At 37.5% G+C, this 21,810-nt stretch overlaps 1 protein-coding gene across 1 annotated transcript in view; it reads left to right on the top strand.

The window, feature by feature from the left end:
• The window catches only part of LOC139674096 (macrophage mannose receptor 1-like), a 31,885-nt gene that overhangs the window by 809 nt on the left and 9,266 nt on the right, over positions 1 to 21,810 (top strand). Inside the window, exons 2-22 of the mRNA XM_071560245.1 lie at positions 1,071 to 1,469; positions 3,202 to 3,375; positions 4,334 to 4,498; positions 4,801 to 4,917; positions 6,530 to 6,673; positions 8,000 to 8,182; positions 8,395 to 8,549; positions 9,391 to 9,504; positions 10,197 to 10,312; positions 11,108 to 11,256; positions 11,684 to 11,886; positions 12,256 to 12,377; positions 13,098 to 13,185; positions 13,883 to 14,027; positions 14,459 to 14,494; positions 14,583 to 14,752; positions 15,568 to 15,635; positions 17,311 to 17,411; positions 18,637 to 18,779; positions 19,862 to 19,976; positions 21,208 to 21,356. Of these exons, the coding sequence (XP_071416346.1) occupies positions 1,071 to 1,469; positions 3,202 to 3,375; positions 4,334 to 4,498; positions 4,801 to 4,917; positions 6,530 to 6,673; positions 8,000 to 8,182; positions 8,395 to 8,549; positions 9,391 to 9,504; positions 10,197 to 10,312; positions 11,108 to 11,256; positions 11,684 to 11,886; positions 12,256 to 12,377; positions 13,098 to 13,185; positions 13,883 to 14,027; positions 14,459 to 14,494; positions 14,583 to 14,752; positions 15,568 to 15,635; positions 17,311 to 17,411; positions 18,637 to 18,779; positions 19,862 to 19,976; positions 21,208 to 21,356 (3,056 nt within the window). The remainder of the gene's footprint in view (positions 1 to 1,070; positions 1,470 to 3,201; positions 3,376 to 4,333; positions 4,499 to 4,800; positions 4,918 to 6,529; positions 6,674 to 7,999; positions 8,183 to 8,394; positions 8,550 to 9,390; positions 9,505 to 10,196; positions 10,313 to 11,107; positions 11,257 to 11,683; positions 11,887 to 12,255; positions 12,378 to 13,097; positions 13,186 to 13,882; positions 14,028 to 14,458; positions 14,495 to 14,582; positions 14,753 to 15,567; positions 15,636 to 17,310; positions 17,412 to 18,636; positions 18,780 to 19,861; positions 19,977 to 21,207; positions 21,357 to 21,810) is intronic.

Here is a 21,810-nt window from a genome sequence, read left to right as displayed (position 1 = left end):
GCTGTGTCTGCTCCTGCTCTTCCCCCTGAGAAGCTCAGAGCTAGAGAACTCTGGGAGTCAGGAGAGCTGTGCCAGTGGAAATGCCATCCAACTTGTTCTGATCTGTAGCCTTTACGAGCAATACCACCAAGGCAGCTTTGGGATGGGGAGGGTTATGAAGCCCCACTTAAGTATTCCACCCCAGCAAGAAACCTTGAGTAAAGCTCTATGGCACTGCAGGATGAATTGGATGATGTTGCCTGTCACTTAGAAGGAAGCAAAGGAATGCAAGGTAAGCTGCAAAATTAGACAAGATTTGGAGCAGGCTAAAGTTATGTCCCTTTTTTGAAGCTGGTCTTAAGAAACAAAACCCTGCTGTGCAGTGTCTCACATTTCTATTTCCAAGTGTAGCTATTAATGGCACTTAGGATTCTTGCTTAGCTTAACTGTGCTCAGAACTGATGATGCTGCAAGTTTTGGGTTCCCTCACGAGAAACTTACAAATTAAACTTTGTGAAGAAATTAATTTTTGCACTGCTGCCAAAAATTTTCAAGATATTTAACCCAAAAGGAAAAATATTCCACTTTCTTAATGAGCCGAAAACCACCATGTCATTCATGTCATTCTGGGCCAAATAATAAAATAGTTTAATTTTAAATATGTAAACCGTTTTTAATAGCTGTAAAGCAAAAAGTCCTTTTACTTGCAGAATTAAAGCCTGTTCAATACGCTGTGGTGAAACTTTGAAGAAGTTATGAAATTTAATAAATCTGATTTTTGATGTGCATTTTGAGACCACTCTGCTCTAAGGAGGAATGTGAAGAAGAGCAATTTCTCTTGAGAGAGCTGTATTTTCAGCTTCTGTGTTGTTTTATTTTAAGAATAGAATATTTTCATGAATATCCTTCATACTGGTGAGAAACCGCCCTTGATTTCTTTCTCTATGGACTGGTTTGTATGGTTGTGGTTTGTTGTTTGTGGTTTGGTTTTTTTTTTCTTTTTTTGTACCTGACTGTCATACAGCTAGTAACTGACTTTATCTCCTATAAAACCTCTCCTCAGGTATTTGCATTAAAATTTTATTTTATAGGTGGTGGAACATTTTCAATCTATAATGAAGATAGCAAGCTCTGTGCCCAAGCTCAGAACTCTAGCTCAGTCATAACTACCACTTGTGATGAGCACGATGAGTTTCAGAAGTTCAGGTGGGTCTCTGCCACACAGCTGCTCAGCATGGGACTCAAGCTGTGCCTGGGAGTGTTCACCCAAGGCGACGAGGCTGCCATCACATTGGAATCCTGTAACAGGACAAACGAATTTCAGTGGTGGGAATGTAGAAACGAGACAGTTGCAACCTATGGCAAGGATTTATTTCTCAACTATGGCAAGGGGAAGGGGAAGAAAATCAGGCTGTCCACAGGATCAGGCAAAGGGAGCAAGTGGAAAATCTATGGAACTGCAGACAGCATATGCTCTCAACATTATGAGGGTAAGTACTGAAAATTCATCTCTATTTCTATGTTGCTTGACTGCTCCTTTCTACAGAGCATTCCACTGCCTGCTCGACAGATCTATTTTCTTACAGTGACACCTGAAGAGGAGCTAGCTAGAAATAGGGTGTGGAAATGAAAGGCAAATATAACTGTGTATTTTTCAGCAAATACAACTGTACACATTTCTGCATAATTTGTTAAGTGCAATTCTTTCAAATGATAGAATAAAATGACAAAGCCCTATGATGTAATCAAAAGGAAGAATGGAAATTTTGTTTCTACAGCAACAGCAAAAGAAAATCTATGACTTTCAAAATACGTTTGATGAATTTGTAGAAGAGACGATTGTGTTTTATTTAGGTTTTATTGTTGCTATTACTTGGTTTGACCATGCATTATCTCTAAGAAGTTAATTTCTAATTAATAGAGATGCAATCCACTATTAAGAATATTTACCTAGTGTTTCCCAGACCCAGTAAAAAGGAAGAAAAAGCAAAAGGAAAAAGAGTGCCTAATGGTTTAGGATGCAATAAATCTTATCAGTCTGACAAAGGACCACTAGAGAAGCAGGTTTCCTTTTCCTACATTTTTATGGATCTTGGGCTAAATAGAGTGGGCATCAAGGCTCAAGTGATCAAACTCCTGCTGTGACACTAGTGTGTTGGGAAGTTAAATAACAAGGGGTGACATGTTTGTTGTACTGCAATGTTTGAGTGGGGGCCTCTAGGTCCAGGGCGTGCTCACCCTTCTGCCCTCAACCACGTAGCCCCCAGGGAACCCACAAGGACTGCACAGGGACCACGGTCGAGGGACGAGAGAGAGAGCCAGAGCCATTTATTGATAACAGAAAGGGGTGTTTATGGGTTCAAGGAGGATCAGGAGATGACCAACAGGAATCCCAAGGGACTTTGGACTTTTCACCAATAGAATTCAAGGGTTGAAAGCCAATAGAAAGGGTTAGCTATAGGCCTAGAAAACTTTCTGAGCCTTCATCAAGGACACTGCAGACATTCCAACGTGGGAGATAAGGGTAACTCAGGGGATTTTGGGTAGAAGAGTGAGTTAGTAAAAAGAACAATAGACTCCATCTTGTATATTTAAACAACATTAAAAACCTCAGTTTTTAAGGCATTAGAATTAGCTTCTTCATTTTCTTCACTAGTCCACTTCTGACAGGACTTTTTCCATTCTAGATACTGTAAGTCGATTGCCACATTGTACCCTACAACTGTTCCACCAGGAATGAAGTTTGTCATAATTTTGTATAGATAGCAGCAAATTAGATTGCATAGTGATGGCAGGGTCACTTCCTAGAAGTCACTTGCAAATTAAGATATAAATACCCTCTCATGAAGACTAATAAAAATATTATGATAAGTCCTTTCAAAGAAGAAATAAAAAGAACACAGACATCATCCAAGAACAGAAGTATGTATGCAATGGGAGAAGCTGAATCACAGGGACCTCTGACTCAGTAGTCCAGAAAGCAGTGACATGAAAAGCTTAAACAGAAATTAGTCTCAGCCCTAATTAATTGTTGTTTGAAAGTCATAATTAAGAGTATTTTGCCATAGTTATACCTGATAGACATAACAGACTTGTAAAGGTTTGGGGTAACAAAGTACTGATGTGTTGAGCTCTGCACTGCCCAGCTGTGCAGTGGAGAGCTTCCTCTGTGGTGAACATTTGATGCAACATTCTATTATTTATCTGTGCTTCTCTCCATAGATATCTATACACTAAGAGGAAATGCTTTTGGTGCACCTTGCGTGTTCCCTTTTAAGGTGATGGGTAAATGGTATGCTGAGTGCATCCCTATGAGGGATAATGCAGATATCCTCTGGTGTGCAACTTCTTCAGATTTTGATAAAGACTACTTGTTTGGAAACTGTCCTCTAAAAGGTAATTTAGAAAAATTTCCAGAAAGGTGTTAAGCAAAAGTTTTGTAAACTGTCATAGTCAAAATTTTCTTGGGATGTAGAAGTAGCATTGGACAGCGAGCTGAATTGTGGCTAGCCTAGTTCACTGGTGAGGTATGGAATGATGAATGAAGTATCTGCTCTTCACTCTCATGGTCCTACAGTGCTTCCAAGACTGTTACATGTGGGGAATATTCTGAGTGTGGTGACTGGGGCTGGTGGAAAAAGGAAGAGGAAACCCCTATGACTAGGTGAGAAGAAAGTCAGGACAAGCAAAAGGCAGAAAAAGGGGAAAGAAAGGTGAGACATAGGGAAGCAGGAGACAGTAGTAGCGCATTATAGGATGGAGGAGAGGACAGGAAGGCTGTAGTGAATAGAAGGGTGTAGGCTACAGGCAATGACTTTCACTTGTCTTCAGTGTTCCAGTGCTCCATACATCTGCAAATCATCCAACACAGTTCTCCAATAACCCCAACACAAATTTGTTACCCCCTCATCCTCACTTCACATCTCATTGTTTGGAAATGATAATTTCTGTCATGCTGGGAGCTCTGGGAGAGAGTAAGAGTGGTCTGAAGAGAAGAAATGGGTGTGGAGACCAAGATTTCTATATGGTGAATAGAGAAATACTTGAGTAAACATAGACTATATCAGTAAGGGGGTAAATGTGGAATGAAATGTGAGAGAAGTAGATGAGTTTTATAAATAAAAAGGAACAGGGTAAATGTAGAAAGTTTAGGTTTGTAAGGAGAAATAAATCCTTAAATGTTTAATATATTATTGATTAATATTGTGTGGACAAAGTATATTTAAGTGAGGCAAGCTATATGTTAAAAATTATCAAATCATACAGTTATATAGCTTTAGTCTGCAACAAAGATTTTATTTTCTGGCTTAGCAAATATGATTATCTGATCAAATTGCTGTATCATTTTTTATAGACACCTCTCACAATAATCTTTGGAAAACAAATCCTGTGACAGAAACCCGCTATCAGATAAATGCAGAGTCGCTTTTGACATGGCATCAAGCAAGAAAAAGCTGCCAGCAACAGAATGCAGAACTATTAAGTATCATAGACCTTCGTGAAGAAATGTATTTATTAGGTAAAGTAAAAAAAAATAAAAAATTAATGCATTTTTTAAATCATAGGTCAGCTCCAAGACCTTTAACATGGATATTTATATTTGTCTTATGTAGGACTCAGTGACATTCTTAAAAGAGCTTGTCCCTTTGTCACAAAAAATATTAAAATAATGGAAATAATCTAACCTATATTACAAACAAATAAGAAAGTATCTTTTATGACACTTTCCCCTCCATGCTTTAAAATATTATTTCCAGTTTTACTGAATAGCTTACAAAATCTGAGGCATTTAATAACTTGAATGTTTCTTTTGCCATTTAGGGCTCACGAGTGATCTGGGCATCAACACAAAACTCTGGACTGGTCTTCACAGTGCTCTTGACAGTGGCTGGCAGTGGACTGGGGGCAGTCCTTTCAGATACCTAAACTGGGCTCCAGGTAAGTGCACTGTTATTAAATGATGATCAGCATCTGGGCCAAGTTTCTCTTTTCCTTCCCCTTCCCCAAATTCTCGTTACCTAATTTCTTTAGTTTCACAGAATTTTTACAGGTTACAGGGAATTATGGGAAAGGTAGGATATTATGGTAAGAGGGGTCATACCAGAGATAGATTGTCATTAACTCTGAACTTCCTAGAAAAAGCAGAGAGCTTATCCAAGAAAACAGTTGAAAATAAATATCTATACCTCATTCTATTTTTTCCATCCACAATTTTCTCATCAGGCATATTATTCAGTCCAAATAAAAACACCTCATGACAAATGAGATAAAGACAATGTAAAGAAGAGAGGGAAAAAAAAGAGAAACTGCATAAAAATATTTTCAATTGTTCTCAGTTAATGGCCATGATATTTATTTGATGTATTTTATCTTAGTAAGTTTCCACTCTTTTCTTAGGACCTAACTCACCATCTTGCATGTTGGCATGTTACCTGTTTTCATAACAGCAGCTGTGACTGCAAAGAAATCCAACAGGCTAACACTCTTGTGGAATTAAATACACATTTCATGTGCAGTGTTCAACAGTATAGGATCTTGAGTTGTTTGCAATACTATCATTCTGTCCTGGGTTGAGCTGGCAAAATGCCAACTGTCCAAGACAGGGAGAAAGGGTTCCTCCTCCCCGCCAACCAGCTAAGGGAAAAAGGGAGAGGGAATAAAACCCTCAAAGCAGGTTTATGCTGAAACTAACTACATGTATTTATACAGAAAAGAGAAAATTAAGAGAAAACTACAATATAACACACACTTACACAAGTTACATTTATATAACAAGGAATAACTTCCCACTGTCCAATTAATACAAAGCAAAGACTATTACACTAGATCTGTAAGTAATCTGAGACACATAGCAAGAAACAGAAAGAGTAACAACAAAAATGTTTCTATTTCCCTGAATGCAAACAAAATGCAAGCAGAGGCAGCAGGGGCAGGAGCAAGGCCTGCTCCAAGACAAAAGCTGGATCACATCTGGCTTGTACCTCGGCCATGGCAGAATTGACCAAGCCACTCCCACACCCTTTGAGATGATGTAGTATGGTATGGAATACAATATTATTGGCTGGAAGAGGTCAGCTGTTAGCTAGCTCAGCCCAGCTTAAATCAGCTGACAATCCTAGGCCTAGCTGAACTTTAAAACCTAAGTTTAGGCCCACCTGGCTAAACCCATAACATATTCCACCCCTTATTCCATACCATATTACGTCACTCATATCTTAGATCTGCTTAGACCCACCTAGCTAAACCCATAACATATTCCATAAGGAATTGTGTCTTATGAGAACATTCATAAAACTTTTTTTTCCGTATGCAGCTGTTCTTCAAATACACTCAATTTCTTCAAAGCGGTGCATAGGGGAACAGGGGCAAGTCTCATGTTTGAAGTGGCAAACCTCTTTGCCATCCCAGTGAGGCTCCCTTGTCACTTCTCTTGGGAATTATTACTTTGAAGAATAATACTCCAGTGGCTTTGCAGCTGCAAAAGTCTTGCCCATTTCCTCCTGTGAAGAGATGAAAATTTTCAATATTAACAGAGGGATTCTGTGCCTAGGAAACCCTTCTGTGGAATCTGGGAAAATATGTGGGACCTTCCAAGGTAGGAATGGCAAATGGGAAAACCAGATGTGTGATCAGAAACTGGGATATATCTGCCAAAAGCGAAACACCTCCTTGGATCCTTTCACTATTGCCCCAGGTATGCTGGTTAAAAACCAAGGCTATTTTTACAGTCAGTGAGAAATACTGGGAGGATGCCATATATGAAATGACAATATATTGTTAAAACAAGAGGATAACACTTGTTAACCTGACTCAAATACTGAGAAGACTAATTTTCTGGCTCATATTAAAGATGATATCTAAATGTTATTCATCATTTTTAAAAGATCCCAAGGTACTAAAGAATGCGGAATTAGGTGTTTAGTCATGTTATCCAGAACATGAAATACTGATGAATATCTTGTGCTCTGAAAAATACTCTAAAGATATGTCCTGCTAAAAGATGTGAGCCAGAGTTCATGCTGCCCTTCTCTCTCTAACTCTTTTTGTTCTATTCTGAAAGGAAAAAATCAGAATATGTGCCTGGAACCTTTGCCCACTTCAGTTCCCTTTCTACTTGAGGCAGGCTAGGTCTTATCTAGGTGAAGCAAGTGGCTTTACTTGGGAATTCCCAGCATGCAACTAAGTCCATGGTACCTTCCTCCACTACAGATATGTTAGTGTATAGAATTTTTCTCTGTTTGAGGAGATGCATGGCCCATACATATCCTGTACATTCTGGCCACACTTGGAAAGATTTTTGACCCATGTTAACCTCCAAACCAAGGCTAGATGTTGTTTTAGTGGAATGCAAGTTTGCCCAGGTCAAACTTGGACCAAGTGGTTGATCACACACCAATGTTGGGCAGACATCCTCTCCTCTTCAACTTACTATGTAGATGCAGATCATGTGAACTTTCCAAGCAGTGAAAGGTGGCTGTCCATACTAAATTCACTCTAAGAAAGAGATGCTGAACAAAGTGTGCGGCCTTTCTGTGCATCTGGGATTTCTAACACATATAGTACAACATATATGCATAGGAACTGTAGTATAAGATTGGGGCTCTGCAGGATCTTCCACTGGATCCTGAGCATCTGGTATTTCCAGAGGAAAAAATATACAAAATCTACAAAATTCACCAAGATGGAATTCCTGAGTAAGAAAAGAAGCCATTTTCTGTAAATTATGGCTGTACCCAGAGCCTCATTGAGAGGCATTTAACATAGATTTGTGCCCTGCAAGTTTGCATGCCAAATCACTCAGTACTTATTCAATCCTGTAAAAAAAGGTTTCGGTAGCTGCCAGAAAAACTGGGAGAGAAAAATGTTTTGTAATCTTTGTAGCCCTCAGACTTTGCCTTCTCTTCTCCACCAGTATATGCTCCAATATTTCAAATTCATGGCAGTACAGGTCATTTGCTTTTTGATGAAAATAAAGCACTGAACAGGACTGCTCATTAATTGTTTAACATAATTTTTTTAGGTGACTTAAAGCCTTTTAAGTGTCCCAGGGAATGGGTGCCCTATGCAGGTCATTGCTACAGAATTTACAGAACACCAAAAATATGGAAAGAAGCCCAGTCTTCCTGTAGAAAAGAAGATGGGGAACTGGCGAGTATTCACAATGTTGAAGAATACAGTTTTACAGTGTCCCAGCTTGGGTACAGTGAGTATTCCTGCAGGCTACTTTCTGGTTTGTTTTCTTTTGTTTTGTTTCTAAATCTGGAATTTTACTGTTGCTATTATTAATTTAATCATTGTAACCATGATCTTAATTTTTTTTTTCTAAAAAATTCTCCTTCAGTCAAAAATGGGGGTGAGATGCAATTGTTCAAGTTTGAGAAGTACCCACACCTACATTGAACTTTGTGTTCCCAGAGTCAGATGATGAGCTGTGGATTGGCCTAAATGACTTCAGGGTTCAAATGTATTTTGAATGGAGTGATGGCACACCTGTGACTTATACCAAATGGCATCATGGAGAGCCAACCCATACATGGAATAAGGCAGACTGCATCTGTATGAATGGAGAGGTAAAAATCGCCCCTCTCCCCCCCCCCCCCCCCATGCTTTCTTCTGTCCCTTGAGCCCCCAAAAGGAAAAAATCTGTAATAAAAATAAATTAAAAAGAAAAAGAAAGAAGCATGATAGTTTTAAAAGTATTTGTGAACTTGGTTGAATTCAGGATATCTTGGTGTGGAGGGAGACTGGAGACCAGATCTAGGAAGGTGTATGATAGAGCACCAGAAGGAGTTCATTGCACAGACACTTGGTCTTTGCAACAGTTCCCATCTGAAACTGGTTGAAATAATTCATCATCCACATATAACATGACTGATCATAGCAACATAGATTCTTGGAGCAGGGACTCTCTAATTTTTCCTCTAGAACAGCTAACATGTATGTTTTTAGAGCTACTTTGGAGGATCATATTAGTGGAGGCACTAAAATTAGTTAAAAAATCTATCTTGCTTCATATTCAACATAAAAAGACATATAATGCAGTGGAAAAAGACTTAAACAGGACTTTTTTATATTTTGTATTTAGTTTATCCAGCATTTCCTTGCTATTGTCATCTGGTTATATAAACATGATAGATGCTATGCTGATGAGAATGGAGTGGAACCACATGTTTCCTTCCTGGTCTCATCAGCCACTGAAACTTTAATACATTCAGCTCTCATTTTCACACCTCTGAGGAAATGTGGCCTGTACTGTCTTTATTTGGGAATTTTGGAGAAAAAGCAAGGCAAGGAAACAGTCTCAGACATATGAAGAGAGAGGGTTCTTTCTGGGAATGGTGAATATTCTTGTTGGATCTGAATTTTGTCTAGCTTTCACTTCTTTTTGTTGTTTCCTCTTACCATACTCAGGATGGATCATGGGCGGACCGTGCTTGTGAAACAAAATTTGGCTACATCTGTAAAAGGAAACCCTTGGCTGAAGGGTCAGGTGAAACTGAGGTTTCTTACCCAGGCTGCCAGAAAGTAAGTATAAAATAAAAGCAGCAAAAGGTAGTACATTACAACTTTCACTCCCATGATAATTACCACAGCAGTAAATTATTTTGGCTGGTTTTGGTGGAGCCTTGAAAGCTGTTAATTTTGTATGTGTTGATATTTCTTAGACTAAAGGGGATTTCTTTTTTATTTTCATTTAACTGAAACATCAATAGACTTTTTTATTTCCTTACATAAATACTTGACTCAGCTCTCTCCTACTGCAGAACTGCTTACTGCACCTGTAAAAAACAACTCTGCAAAGCACATCAGTCCTTTTTTGGGCTGGTCATGTCAAGGGCTGCACAAGCCTTCTCAGTTCCATCACTCTGCCACAGGAATCAGGAATATTTAAGTCTACTGTTTGGCAGATTGTTTGTAACAATTGTCTTGCAACAACTACACTGAAACAATGAGAAGGCAGAGCAAGTTTTGCACAGGGAGCTGCAAACTGGTTGCCAGCCCCAAGGCACAACAGCAGCTCCCTGTTTGCAAAGATCCCTTGTGTGTCCTTTTTCAAGAGGTATAGTTTAAAAAGTTTTGTTTGATTATCCTCTTGGTTTCTTCTTATGGTTTCTGAGAGCAGTTTTGACTGTGAGTAATAATGTGGCTTTTGGAAGTGCACAAAGCTGTGCAATCTGACAGCCCCTGCGGTGCATCTCTGCTGTTGACACTGACAGGGCTGGATGAAGCATGGCTTTTTCTGCTACTCTGTGGGGCAGTTACCAACAACATTTTCAGATGCAAAAAGAATCTGTGAAGAAAACAAAGGTTACCTGGCTACTGTGAGAGACAGGTATGGAAACATAATTCTTGTCCTTTAATGCATATAAACAGGATAGAAGGGTTAAACAGAAATGTCTTCTTACTTAGCAATTATTCGTAGTGTCTATGTAGTGTGACACCACTCTTTTGCAGGAAAACTTATGGTAAAACTGATAACGTATAGCACTATAGATCAGGGGCTTCTGGGTCATCAAAACATTGAGGCGCTGGCTGCTACACACTCACACTGTTGTTGCCTCCAGGAATTAAAAAACTGGGTCACCCCCACAGCAAGCACTGATTGGCAGATTGTTTTAAAATTTTTTAAACTAAAAATAAACAGATAAACATGGAACTATTTATTTCTTCTAGAGTCTAGCTTTTTAGCCTTTTTTTTCTTTTTTTTTTTCCTCCCAACAGGCAGATCTGGAAACTTAACCTTTTTACAATGAAAGCATGTAGTTTTTTCTGCAGTGAAAAGGATTTAAATATCTAGAGCTTATCATAAAGCTCAGTAAAACACTGTGGCTCTTATTTACACATATGTGCATTAACACAAGTATTGTGGGGCTTGTGTTGCTAAATTGTACAGTACAAAAGGTGAATAGAGTCACTCTAAATTCTAGACATGATTTACATTAACAAAATGTACAATAAAAATTATTTTGTATAATAATTAGAACTATAAAAGCAAGATAATTACTCTTGCTTCATACATACTGACAAAACACCTTAATTTTACCAGATTTGCTACAATTCACTACTTGAAGAAATGAGCAAATTATGATCAAATGTGATACATCACTTTGGTACTTACTCTTCACAGATATGAACAAGCATTTTTGACCTCCGTAGTTGGATTCAATCCAGCAAAATACTTCTGGATTGGTCTTTCAGACATGGAGGAGCAAGGGACATTCAGGTGGGCCAGTGGCGATCCAGTCACCTACACCCACTGGAATGTAGGAATGCCTGGTACGTGCCATGGGGGGGGCCACTGAGTTTCTGCTCTGAAGAACAAAAAAATGGAGATTTGAAAGCTAAAAATAGTTTAGAAACTGTTCTGGCATAAAGCAGCAGAAAGGACGATACAAATTTGCACTTTTGCTAAAGGTTTTAAATCCAGAATTATGGTGACTCCTTCCAGAAGATCACCTGGGACTGCACATGTCTGTTGGAATCATTTGCTCTTTGCTGTTTGATGATTTTGTTTAGTGTTTCCTAGTATAATGTAAAAGGAATTTGCTAAAATTTCATTTTACAATTTAGTAGAAATGCATATGAGCTATTTTCAGCTATTAATATCCAAAGACAGTGGGAACAGGTTACTCTTAAATAAGTAGCATATGCTTTGAGAAGATGCAGTCATCAATAAGATTTAACAATTTTATGTTTCATGAAGGAGAGGAGGCAGGCTGCGTGGCCATGACAACAGGAACTTCAGCTGGATTATGGGATATTGTGAACTGTGAAGAAACAAACATGTTTCTCTGCAAGCAGCTGGTGGAGGGAGTGACCCCCCCTCCACCTCCTCCAACAATGTCCCATCTCCTGTTGTGCCCAGAGGGATGGCAATCCATTCCTCAGAGCAGCTTCTGCTTCAAAGTAGGTGTTTAATTTCTGAATGCAAACACTTGTCAATTCAAAAGAGAATATGTTCTGTGTGTCTGTGGAAGGTGGATTTTACCCTGCCTACCTGATGGGCAGTCTGTGGTAACACATCTCCAGCTATCCCCAGGTGGTGTGGCTGGGAAGTGCTGGACAAAGCTGTTTGAAGCCACGGGACTCCAAGATGATAGGAAAAGCAAAGTCACAACAATCAAATTTGATAGACAACCACAGGCTTATGGTTGCATAATTAAATATTAAGCAATATGAGTAGACCAGAAGACTAGAACAGAGATAGAAGCCCTAATTTCTGTTTTTAGATATCTGTAATACCCAGCAAAGTATTTAGTTGACCACTTTTTATAGATTTTTCAGGCTGGAAGGGAAAAAATGAAAACGTGGTTTGATGCAAAAGATTTTTGCAGAGCCATTGGAGGAGATCTGGCATGTATCCACAGTGAAGAAGAACAAAACCTGATAACTAGATTGTAAGTATCTGCAGAGTCCATTATTTAAATGTAAGAAAATATATTTTAAAAATTGCTTATCTGATTATCAATTTCTACTTTACAAAGGTGGTATGCATCCTTTCAAAGTGGCAGAAGGAAATGGGTAAAAAGAAGTGAGCAAAAGGTTTTCTTGCCAGGCCTGTGGGAAGGTGTTGCCATGCACTGAGGCAGTCTGAATGTAAATAAAATTGAGAGAAGTATCATTAAGCTGATTTCAACTGATTTTAATTCAAGGGAATAAAACTGATCTTTTTAGCTCATTTATAGTTGATCAGTAGATAAAATAGTCTTCATTACAGACATATTTCAGGCTGCTTTTCTGCCTTAGTTAAGGAGAAAAATTGGAAGACCTAACAATGTGTTTATATAAATGTTTAAATCAAGTCCTTGAGTGCAGGCACGTCTGACTTTGAATGTCTAAGTTACTTCATAGAACCAGGACCATAAAATATATTTTCATTTAACTCAGTATTTGTAGACTCATGACATCTATTATCTTTTCCTTGAAGTTCTGTGTTTCACTGCTTCCTGTCACATGCAGTGCCAGAGTGTTTTTCCCTACTTGACAAGTGAATGATTATTTTATATAACTGTCTCAAATGATACTTCAAGTATCAAAACACTGAAAATAATGTAATGCTCTGCATTCTCCTTCTCTTTTCATGCTGCATCTGATTCTCTGTACTTGTAATTGTTCAGAGACAGAGATTATATTCACTATTCTTACTGGATGGGTTTAAGTGCCTTGGACTCTGACCGTGGATTTATATGGAGTGATGACTCACCAGTGAGTAAATGATTTATTCTAGCTTTTTTTTAGTAATTTTTCATGTGTATGTTGGCAGATGTCTCTCAGAACTCCTATACAAGCTACAAATGACCTTAAGTCTTTACTACATGATTCTTGTCTAGGAATTAGTTTTAATCTTTTGGTAGTTCATAGCCAGAGATAACAATACAACATTGCAGTAATGAAATAAGACCAAAGATGATGGAATATTGCTCCAGATCTAGGTAAATCTTGATTGTGCTAATCTCTATATTCCCATTTGTCATTTCCTGTAAGAAATAATTTTGTATGTCTACACAAACTAGGCTCTGCTGCCCTCATTGCCTTAAATAGATCAAGATCTGCAAGGTCCAAGTCCATATGGCAGCACTGATGGGTTGTCTTAGGTTTAAATACCTGAGCAGGATAAACAACCCAGACATCAGAGAACATCCTTCTTTCTAGAGCTTAGCAGGAGAACGTTGTCTCTCCTGATAACAAACTGGGGAAGAACTTCTCAACTTACTAACATGGCTTGTAAACACAAAGGTGAATCATTATACTATTCAAAGGTCATGCACTTAAAAGACCTGGCATTAAAGAATAAGGTGGACCATGAAATCAAATGAAAGTACATTCTTTTTTAAAAGGATGATACAAGACAATTGTTGCATTTTAAAAGCAAAATAGTAACAAAGCTGTATTTCCACTACAGGTAAATTTTGAAAAATGGTCACATGGAGAACCAAACAATTACGATGGGAATGAAAAATGTGGCGTGTTTAATGGCTACCTCAATATGAACTGGAATGATTTATTTTGTGAACACTTGCTGGACTATGTTTGCCAAATTAAAAAAGGTAAGATAATTGTCTCCCTTTAGCAACTTTTAGAGGTAGATAAGAACATCCTTTCCAGGTCAGATCATGCAATCTGCACCTATTAGGGGGAGCTGGGCCATCAATCACAATGAAACACTTTATACATTCAAGTAAAAGCTGTTGAAAACTATTAAGTAATTCATGAGATACACAGGTAAGTTTGGGATGTATGTGGAGCACGCTGGGGAAGTGTAATGCAACAGCCTAAATTTGGGAATAGTTTCTGTAAGCTTAACTTGTAATCGGCTCTAACATACTATTTTGCTGAATGCAGCACTTTTTCTTCAGATACACTGAGAAATTCTGTAACAAAAAAGATTAATACTTGGAGTTAAAATGATGATTACTGTATAAATATATTTAATTGAGAGATGTCAGAGAATATACTTAGATATTGATTTTTATTGCAGGAGCATCACTGAAACCAGAGCCTAATTCCACATTCCGTAAGTCTTGTACTTCCAATAATAAAAATAAATTAACATGTACTGATGTTAATTCCTACTAGAGACTGCTTAATGTTTTAATTTGCAGATAATGACTACGTTGCTGGTGAGGATGGCTGGATAATATATAACCACAAGGAATACTATTTCAGCAAGGAAGTAATGCCTATGCAAAAAGCCAGAGATTTTTGCATGAAGAATGGTGGGGACCTTGTTGTCATTGAGAGTGAAAGTGAAAGAACTTTTCTCTGGAAATATGTAAGAAACATGTTTTATTCAAAAATGCACCATTTTGTCTTGAACTGATGTACCTTTTTCAGCTGGATTGTGAAATACTAAGAAGTGGTCCCCATCATAAACAAAAATCAGTGCCACCTTTCATCCTTTCACAGGCTTATCTAGTTAGAATCTTTACCACAAGCATTATTTTGATAAATTGCTAAATGTAGACAAATTCCTTCCTTTCAAGAACAGTCTCAGGGTGCATCTTTCAAAGACCTTGCTCTGTTTAGCTGAAAGCTGCAATTACTGATTATGTTTTCCTTTCTAACACATTCTTTTCATGGAATTCAATAAAAGCTTTACGTCCAAACAGATTTCATATTTTCAGTAATAAACCAGAATATTTTCTAATAAGGAGTGGATGCCCTGATGATGATACAGTTTTGAAAATAGTTTTATACTATTAAAACCAGATATGATTCCTTTATTTCCTCCTTTTTCCTTTCAGCAAATTCTCACTATGCTTTCCTAAAACTCTTAAAAATATTGCCATGAGCCTGCTTAAGAGGTTATTCTTGCCTTTCTAAAATAACTTATCGCTCCATTTCTTTTTCAGACCATTCCGCTTTAAAAAAAAATCTCTATCTATATATCTATCTATATCTATACTTGAAAGTGGAGGCAAAGTTTGCATTTTGCAATTCAGGAACATAATTTAGCAACTCCCTGCACACTGTATACTATGTAATTGTACAACTGAAACTACAGTGTTTTTTGAGATTTTACTTGCTTTATTTGGAATCTGTTTTAGTACAGCTCATTAAAATTGGTAATTTTTTGCTTTGTTTTAGGTTTTCTATAAAGACTGGGGAAATAGCTTCTATATTGGCTTAAGTGTGAGCCTTGACAAAACATTCCGGTAAGTAAAAACAAATTAATTTTGTCAGACTCATAAGGTGAATATTTGGCATGGTTTTCTCTAGGAGACTGTTGAAATACAATGACTGACACAACCTGTTTACAGCCATGCCCTGACATAAAGTTTTAATATAGGATAATAGTCCTCCGGGAAGCACTTCTCCCATAATATTTTCACTATCTATTTCCTCCTGGTTTGCTTCTTTACTGTGCTTTTATCTTGTGAGGCTGAGATCTTTAGTCACAGTCAGAAGTTAGAGAATCTTACAGAAGTTACTGTGAGTTGTCATTCTCTTTTCCATGTTGGATGAAGATAAAACTGATTTGAGGTCTCCAGGATATTCCAGATGGTACTTGCAGACATTACTGAATATTCAAATAACCAAAGGAAAAGAACCCTAAAAACTTACTGTAGGAGGCATTAAGGTGGTTTTTAGAGGTGAAATATCAATACTGGAATGATCTTGCCTGGAAAGTAATTTCCCCTCAGAGCCCAGGGAAGGACAACTTCAGGTGACATGGAGTCATTACTCTTGTACAAATGTCTTTGGAAACAAAGTGCCTTGGAAATACCCCATACATCCAGTGGAGCATGAGATGCATTGCAGGCACATTTCTCCTGTGGCACTCTATTCTTCCACGGTGTTTCCTTCTAGTGCTGCCTTCTGGGATTCAGACTTGGTCAGATGAGTCTCAGCCTCTTTATTTCAGTCTTTCTTCTGTTGTCTGAGGTTGCTTTTCTTGGTCACAAGCCACAGAGACTGGATAGTCACAGCTCTTGGAGCTCCTGCTTTCTACATCATGCTCACTGCTCAGATAACACTGTTGTCTGTCCAATCCTTCCTTGCTCCCTCACTAGTTTCATCCTCTTCCCTCATGGATGATGGTGCCACTATTTGTCTTCAGATGCTTTCTCCTAGTTTATTATGTGCTGGTTTTTCCTATCAAATTCATGAGATTTGCAAGCAACTAGGCATCCTGATGGATTCCGAATCTGTAATTTACTTCCAAAAACATGCAGTTGCTTGGTTTCCAGAACTGGAAAAACACTGCATTGTCCTAGAGCTGATGTCTGAAGACTCTCAGTCTTGGATGATTCACTACTTGACTTCCAGCACACTGAGGCCTTTTCACTTTTTTTCCTTCACTACTTTTTGAAAAGAAATTTGTGAATCACCAAACTATAAACTTATCATTGCATAACTGAAAAGAAACCCCAAAAAACTAGTAAGTGTATAATATAAAAGGTTTCCTGTGCTTAACAAAATAGTTCTAAGTGGTTCTCACTACATGGTTCAAGACTCTTTCTTAACCTACAAGATCTTGTATTATTGCTTTTAGATCCAGGAAATTGCTAAAAAAGGCTCAGGTTACTGATTCTGTGCTTCAGAGAAAGCCAGATCCGGTGCTAGTCTGGTGCACTTCCTGCACACTGTCAATGTTCAGAGACCGAGAAAGGCTGGAACCAGTTAAGATGATTAGTTATACCTGGACCAGGCAGTTGATATATTTTTTGCTAATTGCAGGGAAAGGTCTTGATTTTCTTTTAGCAGAGAACACGTGTTTGTAAGCTAAGATATAGGAAACTTAAAATGAGAAGCTCAAATACATCCTTTGCAGAGAAATACTAACTAATTGAACTGAGAATTATTATTTCCTCAAATTACTTCTTTCAGGTGGATGGATGGAACCCCAGTGAACTATGTTGCCTGGGCTCCAAATGAACCCAATTTTGCAAATAATGATGAAAACTGTGTGGTCATGTATACCCATACAGGTGGGTGCTGTAACAATGTTCAATCTGCATGGTGTGACATAGGCCTGGGAGGGCTGCATGGGCAAGCTGTGGGAATTATAGTATTGAGCAGGCTGATGTTGCATAGAGTGTTCAAAAAGCAAAGGAAAATAAATTGTATTCTCTTCTTTCATTTATGCACTTCTAAAAAATTGAATTCTATGTAGCTAACACATTGGATTACATCTGCAATTTGATTCCTAGTTTTTTCAGAAAATTTCAATGTGAACAAATGAGGTAAGCACCAGGCCATTTGCAGAGTCAGTATTGTCCTTCCTCTAACCTCTGTCTGTTCTATGCCTACCTCTCGAGGACATCAGCTGTCTGTTGGCATTTGTGCAGTTCCTAAAAATCAAGGTCTTGAGCATGGCTTTGATTATTATAATTAAACCATGCTATATACTATTTCAGTCAAAATAAATGCAAATATCCTTAAATGTTAGAAGTAACTGTGCTTGTGCTAGCCGAGCATTTAGTCCTTTTTCAAGCAGTTAATCTCCTACTTTTAAACATTTCTAGCCTCAAAATCTATAGCTGAGGTGATCATCCTAGGCTATGGTAGAGGTGAAAGAAAGGAAGCAAACATTTTAGGAAGTAAATACTGTGTCCTGTGATGGAGACTTACTTGAAGATAAGATGATTTTTTTCATTAACTTCTCTAAATTATAATGACAATATCTCCATTAAACATAAGGTGTGAATAACTCTGCTGTAGATACTTCATTGCTGTCTGCAGCTAATGAAATGTATGCCATTTTCTTATTCATTCCTCATCTGTAAAACAGAGATGATCATAATGTAGCAGTATCAATAGCAAGATCAGATACACAGACGACTATAAGACTGTGAGAAGCTCAGGTAGTAAGGTAACAAGAACTGAGTGTCTTGATTAGACAGTCATTCTAGAGACCTTAGAGAAGCATTTGAACTAAAACTCCCCTTTGGCAATGCTATGGTTTTTCAATATTGAAATATTTCTGTTCTTAGACAAATTATTCATATTCTAAATTTTACTGGAAACCTGAATATTTCTAAGAAGCAGACATAAAAAATATTATTTCTGGGGGAGAGAAATACAAATACTGTAATCAGTTCTACTTCCTTTTATAGATTTTCTCTAGAAAAGGACACTTTTTATCTCAGTCTCAGTTGCATTTTGTTGGTATTTCTTGTTTGTTTGTTTGATTAAAATCTAAATTGCTTTCAGGTACATGGAATGATCTCAACTGTGGTAGTCCTGAGTTATTCATATGTGAAAGACTTAATGACACTGTTCGTCCAACTATTGCTCCCACCTCACCACCACCAAGGGGTGGGTGTTCGGAAGACTGGCATCTCATTGATAACAAGGTGAAGTATGAAATGTCAGTATACTGTATTTTAAAAAGAGCAGAATAAAACGCATATTTGAATCAGTTTTTCAGTTATAGCAGGGTTTTCAGTTATCTCAAAGAATCTTCTGTTTGTGTGTTTAAAGACTTTAAAATACAAATCCTAAACCAGAAATTATAGCCTTTATTGGGATCACAGAAGTTAAGGAGGAAGTCATGAGACATGCAAGAAGCAAGCTTCCTCTTACATTTCTGCTAATGTTTTGTGTTGCCAAAGATGGCTGAGGAACCTTCCTTGTGAGGAGCTGTTGTCTGTTCTTGTTTACTGTGCTGAGCTTATCTGGCTCTGACATGTTGCCTGAATGTCCACTTCTCCCTTGCCTATTATGCACTGGCTCTTAGGCCACCAAGACAACTTCCCTTAAGCAAACTTATAATTTTTTTTCTATAACCAAACACTTATTCATGTTTTTAAGTAATACAGTTATAAGATTTGCTGCACTTTATTATGTGCAATCACTCTTAGCCTTCTCAAAAGACAAAACTTCAGGATAAGAGACTGTATGGATATAAAATCCATAGATTTCTATCAATGAAGCTATAAAAGGCATAAAATAACAGTGTACCCTACAATAGTAGTACTAGAATATACTTAATAATGAAGATAATTCTCAGTTGCATTACTTTGTCTATGTCTGTCTGTCTTGCATTTGGTTGAGCCAAAATATTTCAGTTTGATAGAAATCCTTTGTTAGAGATCTGCTGGCTGTTGTCTCCTTTTTGCTTCCCTCTATCAGTCCTGGGGAAAAGTCACAAACTCAGCATATTCCATTTCATGGCACTCTCTCAAGCTAAAATGTCTCTCTCTTCCTCACCTCCTAGAAGACGAGCTTCCAAAGGCTTCTCCCATGACTCCTCCCTAAGTGGTTATACACTGCTTCTGACCATCATGAAAACAAGTTAGAAAGTACTGTTGAATCAGCTAATCTTCCCTTTTACTAAAAATGACTAGCTTATTATGTTTGTTACTGACAGAGAGATGCTTTCACCACAAATTAAAATACCATCCAGTTACAGATTTGGCACACTTTTCTTTTTCAGTGTTTTAAAGTATTTGGCCTTAATGAAAATGATACATTGACATGGCATGCTGCACGGAACAATTGCATTGATTTTGGAGGAAACCTGGCTACTATATCAAAAAAGGAAGTGCAAGGTATAAAGTACCAATGTTTTGATACTGGATGAGACACCACGTAATTCCTGATAAAAAGATTAAAAAAGATGTTATAACTTCTACAATATATGCTATTATTTATTCAACATTAATATAAAGTTATGCTAAATGAGAAATTGTACCTTTAGAAAAATGCTTGCATAGGCTTTAGTGTCTTAATTGACTTTTAAAATCATAGTTTTGACGTTAATATAGGATATACTGTTCAAATATTAAAATTTTAAATTCAGGGCTTGAATAATAAAATGTCCACATTTTATTTTTTTTTAAATTTATTTTAATGAACTGGATGAATTTTAAGGTCCGTTCCAATTCAGACCATTCTATCATTCTATGTAAAAATAACACACAAAGAGAGTAATATCCAAAACCAAATCACTGTGCACTGAGCTGCAGAGCCAAATACTGTGGGTGCAAGTGAAGGACACACCCTCAGGCAGCAGAATGCTCCAGTGCCAGAGTCTCAGATTCCCCTTGTCCCCCTTGCTCTTCTGGACCTCAGCCTGCTGGTCTTGTTCTTCATCATGTTGCAGGTTTTTAGGAGGCCTCATGTTCCCTCAGGAGATGTACTGCCTCATGTCCTGAGGGCTTCCATAAATCATCTCCAAGCTCACTCCATCAGTGGTAGAGTTTATACTTTTTTTTTTTCTGTAGCAGAGGAAGGAAATTATTTTAGTGGAACGTCAGTCTAGGCAGAAGCTAAGGGAAATAGAAACTGGCATTCCACAAAGCTGAGATCTGGTTCATACACAATCAAGTAAGTGGTTATTAAGTAGTTTTATTTGTGTTATGTCATTTAGAGATGAAATTATTTAGCCAGGTTAACAAAGTTACCAAAGAAGAAAAGAGAATGAAAAGTGTAGACTCATTTTCTATGTTCTGAAGTTTAGTGTACTCATATTAATTTCTGTAATACCTTAAAACATTTTCCCTGCTTCCTCAGATGATGAACAATGGGTGTACAAATAAATTCCCATTATATTAAAAATTTTTCCATCACTGAGTTTGTAAATACTTTCTCTGATTTTAACTTCAGTTGACTGATGTGAAACATCTACTAATTTTATTTTTATCATAAGACTACTGTCTTATGATAAAAATCCCAAAACTCATCATCCTGGTTCCAGGCACTCTAAAGTCTGCAGTGTTGGGGAAGGGTGCATTCAGTTTCCTTCTTTATATAATTTTTCTTTTTTTTTTTTTCTTTCAGCTTCCCTCATGTCCCTCTTAAAAGAAGCTACAACTGATGCTTGGTTTGGACTGAATGACATAAATCAGGAACACACATATTTATGGACAGATGGAAGCCCAGTAGACTATACAAATTGGGCAAAAGGTTCCCGAAGTTATTATAGTATGGTAAACATCAATCTTATTACTTGAATGTTATAACTCTGGTGGATGGTTAAAATGTATGCAGCTACTATGGTATTTTCTGTTTGGTTTTTTTCCTTTATGAAGACTTTTAGTAATCTTGTTACTTTTTATAAGAGTGACCATGTGGGAGATTTATCTACACACATTGTTTTCAATTTTGATGTTTTTTCATGGTTCTGTATGAGTACAGACAGAACTTTGGAAGCATTATGCAAAACTCTGACAAGTGAGCAATATCCCTCACTTTACCGTGACTCATTAGGAGATTCAAATTAATAACAGTACAAACTATGTAATTTTGGGATCCTGTGAATGCTATTTAGATTTGACAAAAATATAGAACTATGATAATATTTCTTGGCTATGAACCTGTTAAGATAAATGGATTGAATGAAATCCTCAAAAGAGGGAGACTGGGTCTTCCGTTCTAATTTTT

The sequence above is a fragment of the Pithys albifrons genome, chromosome 7, assembly GCF_047495875.1.
Source record: "Pithys albifrons albifrons isolate INPA30051 chromosome 7, PitAlb_v1, whole genome shotgun sequence".
In the NCBI taxonomy this organism is placed as follows: Eukaryota; Metazoa; Chordata; class Aves; order Passeriformes; family Thamnophilidae; genus Pithys; species Pithys albifrons.
Note: the sequence above shows the minus strand (reverse complement) of the source record. Positions and strands in the feature narration are given on the sequence as shown.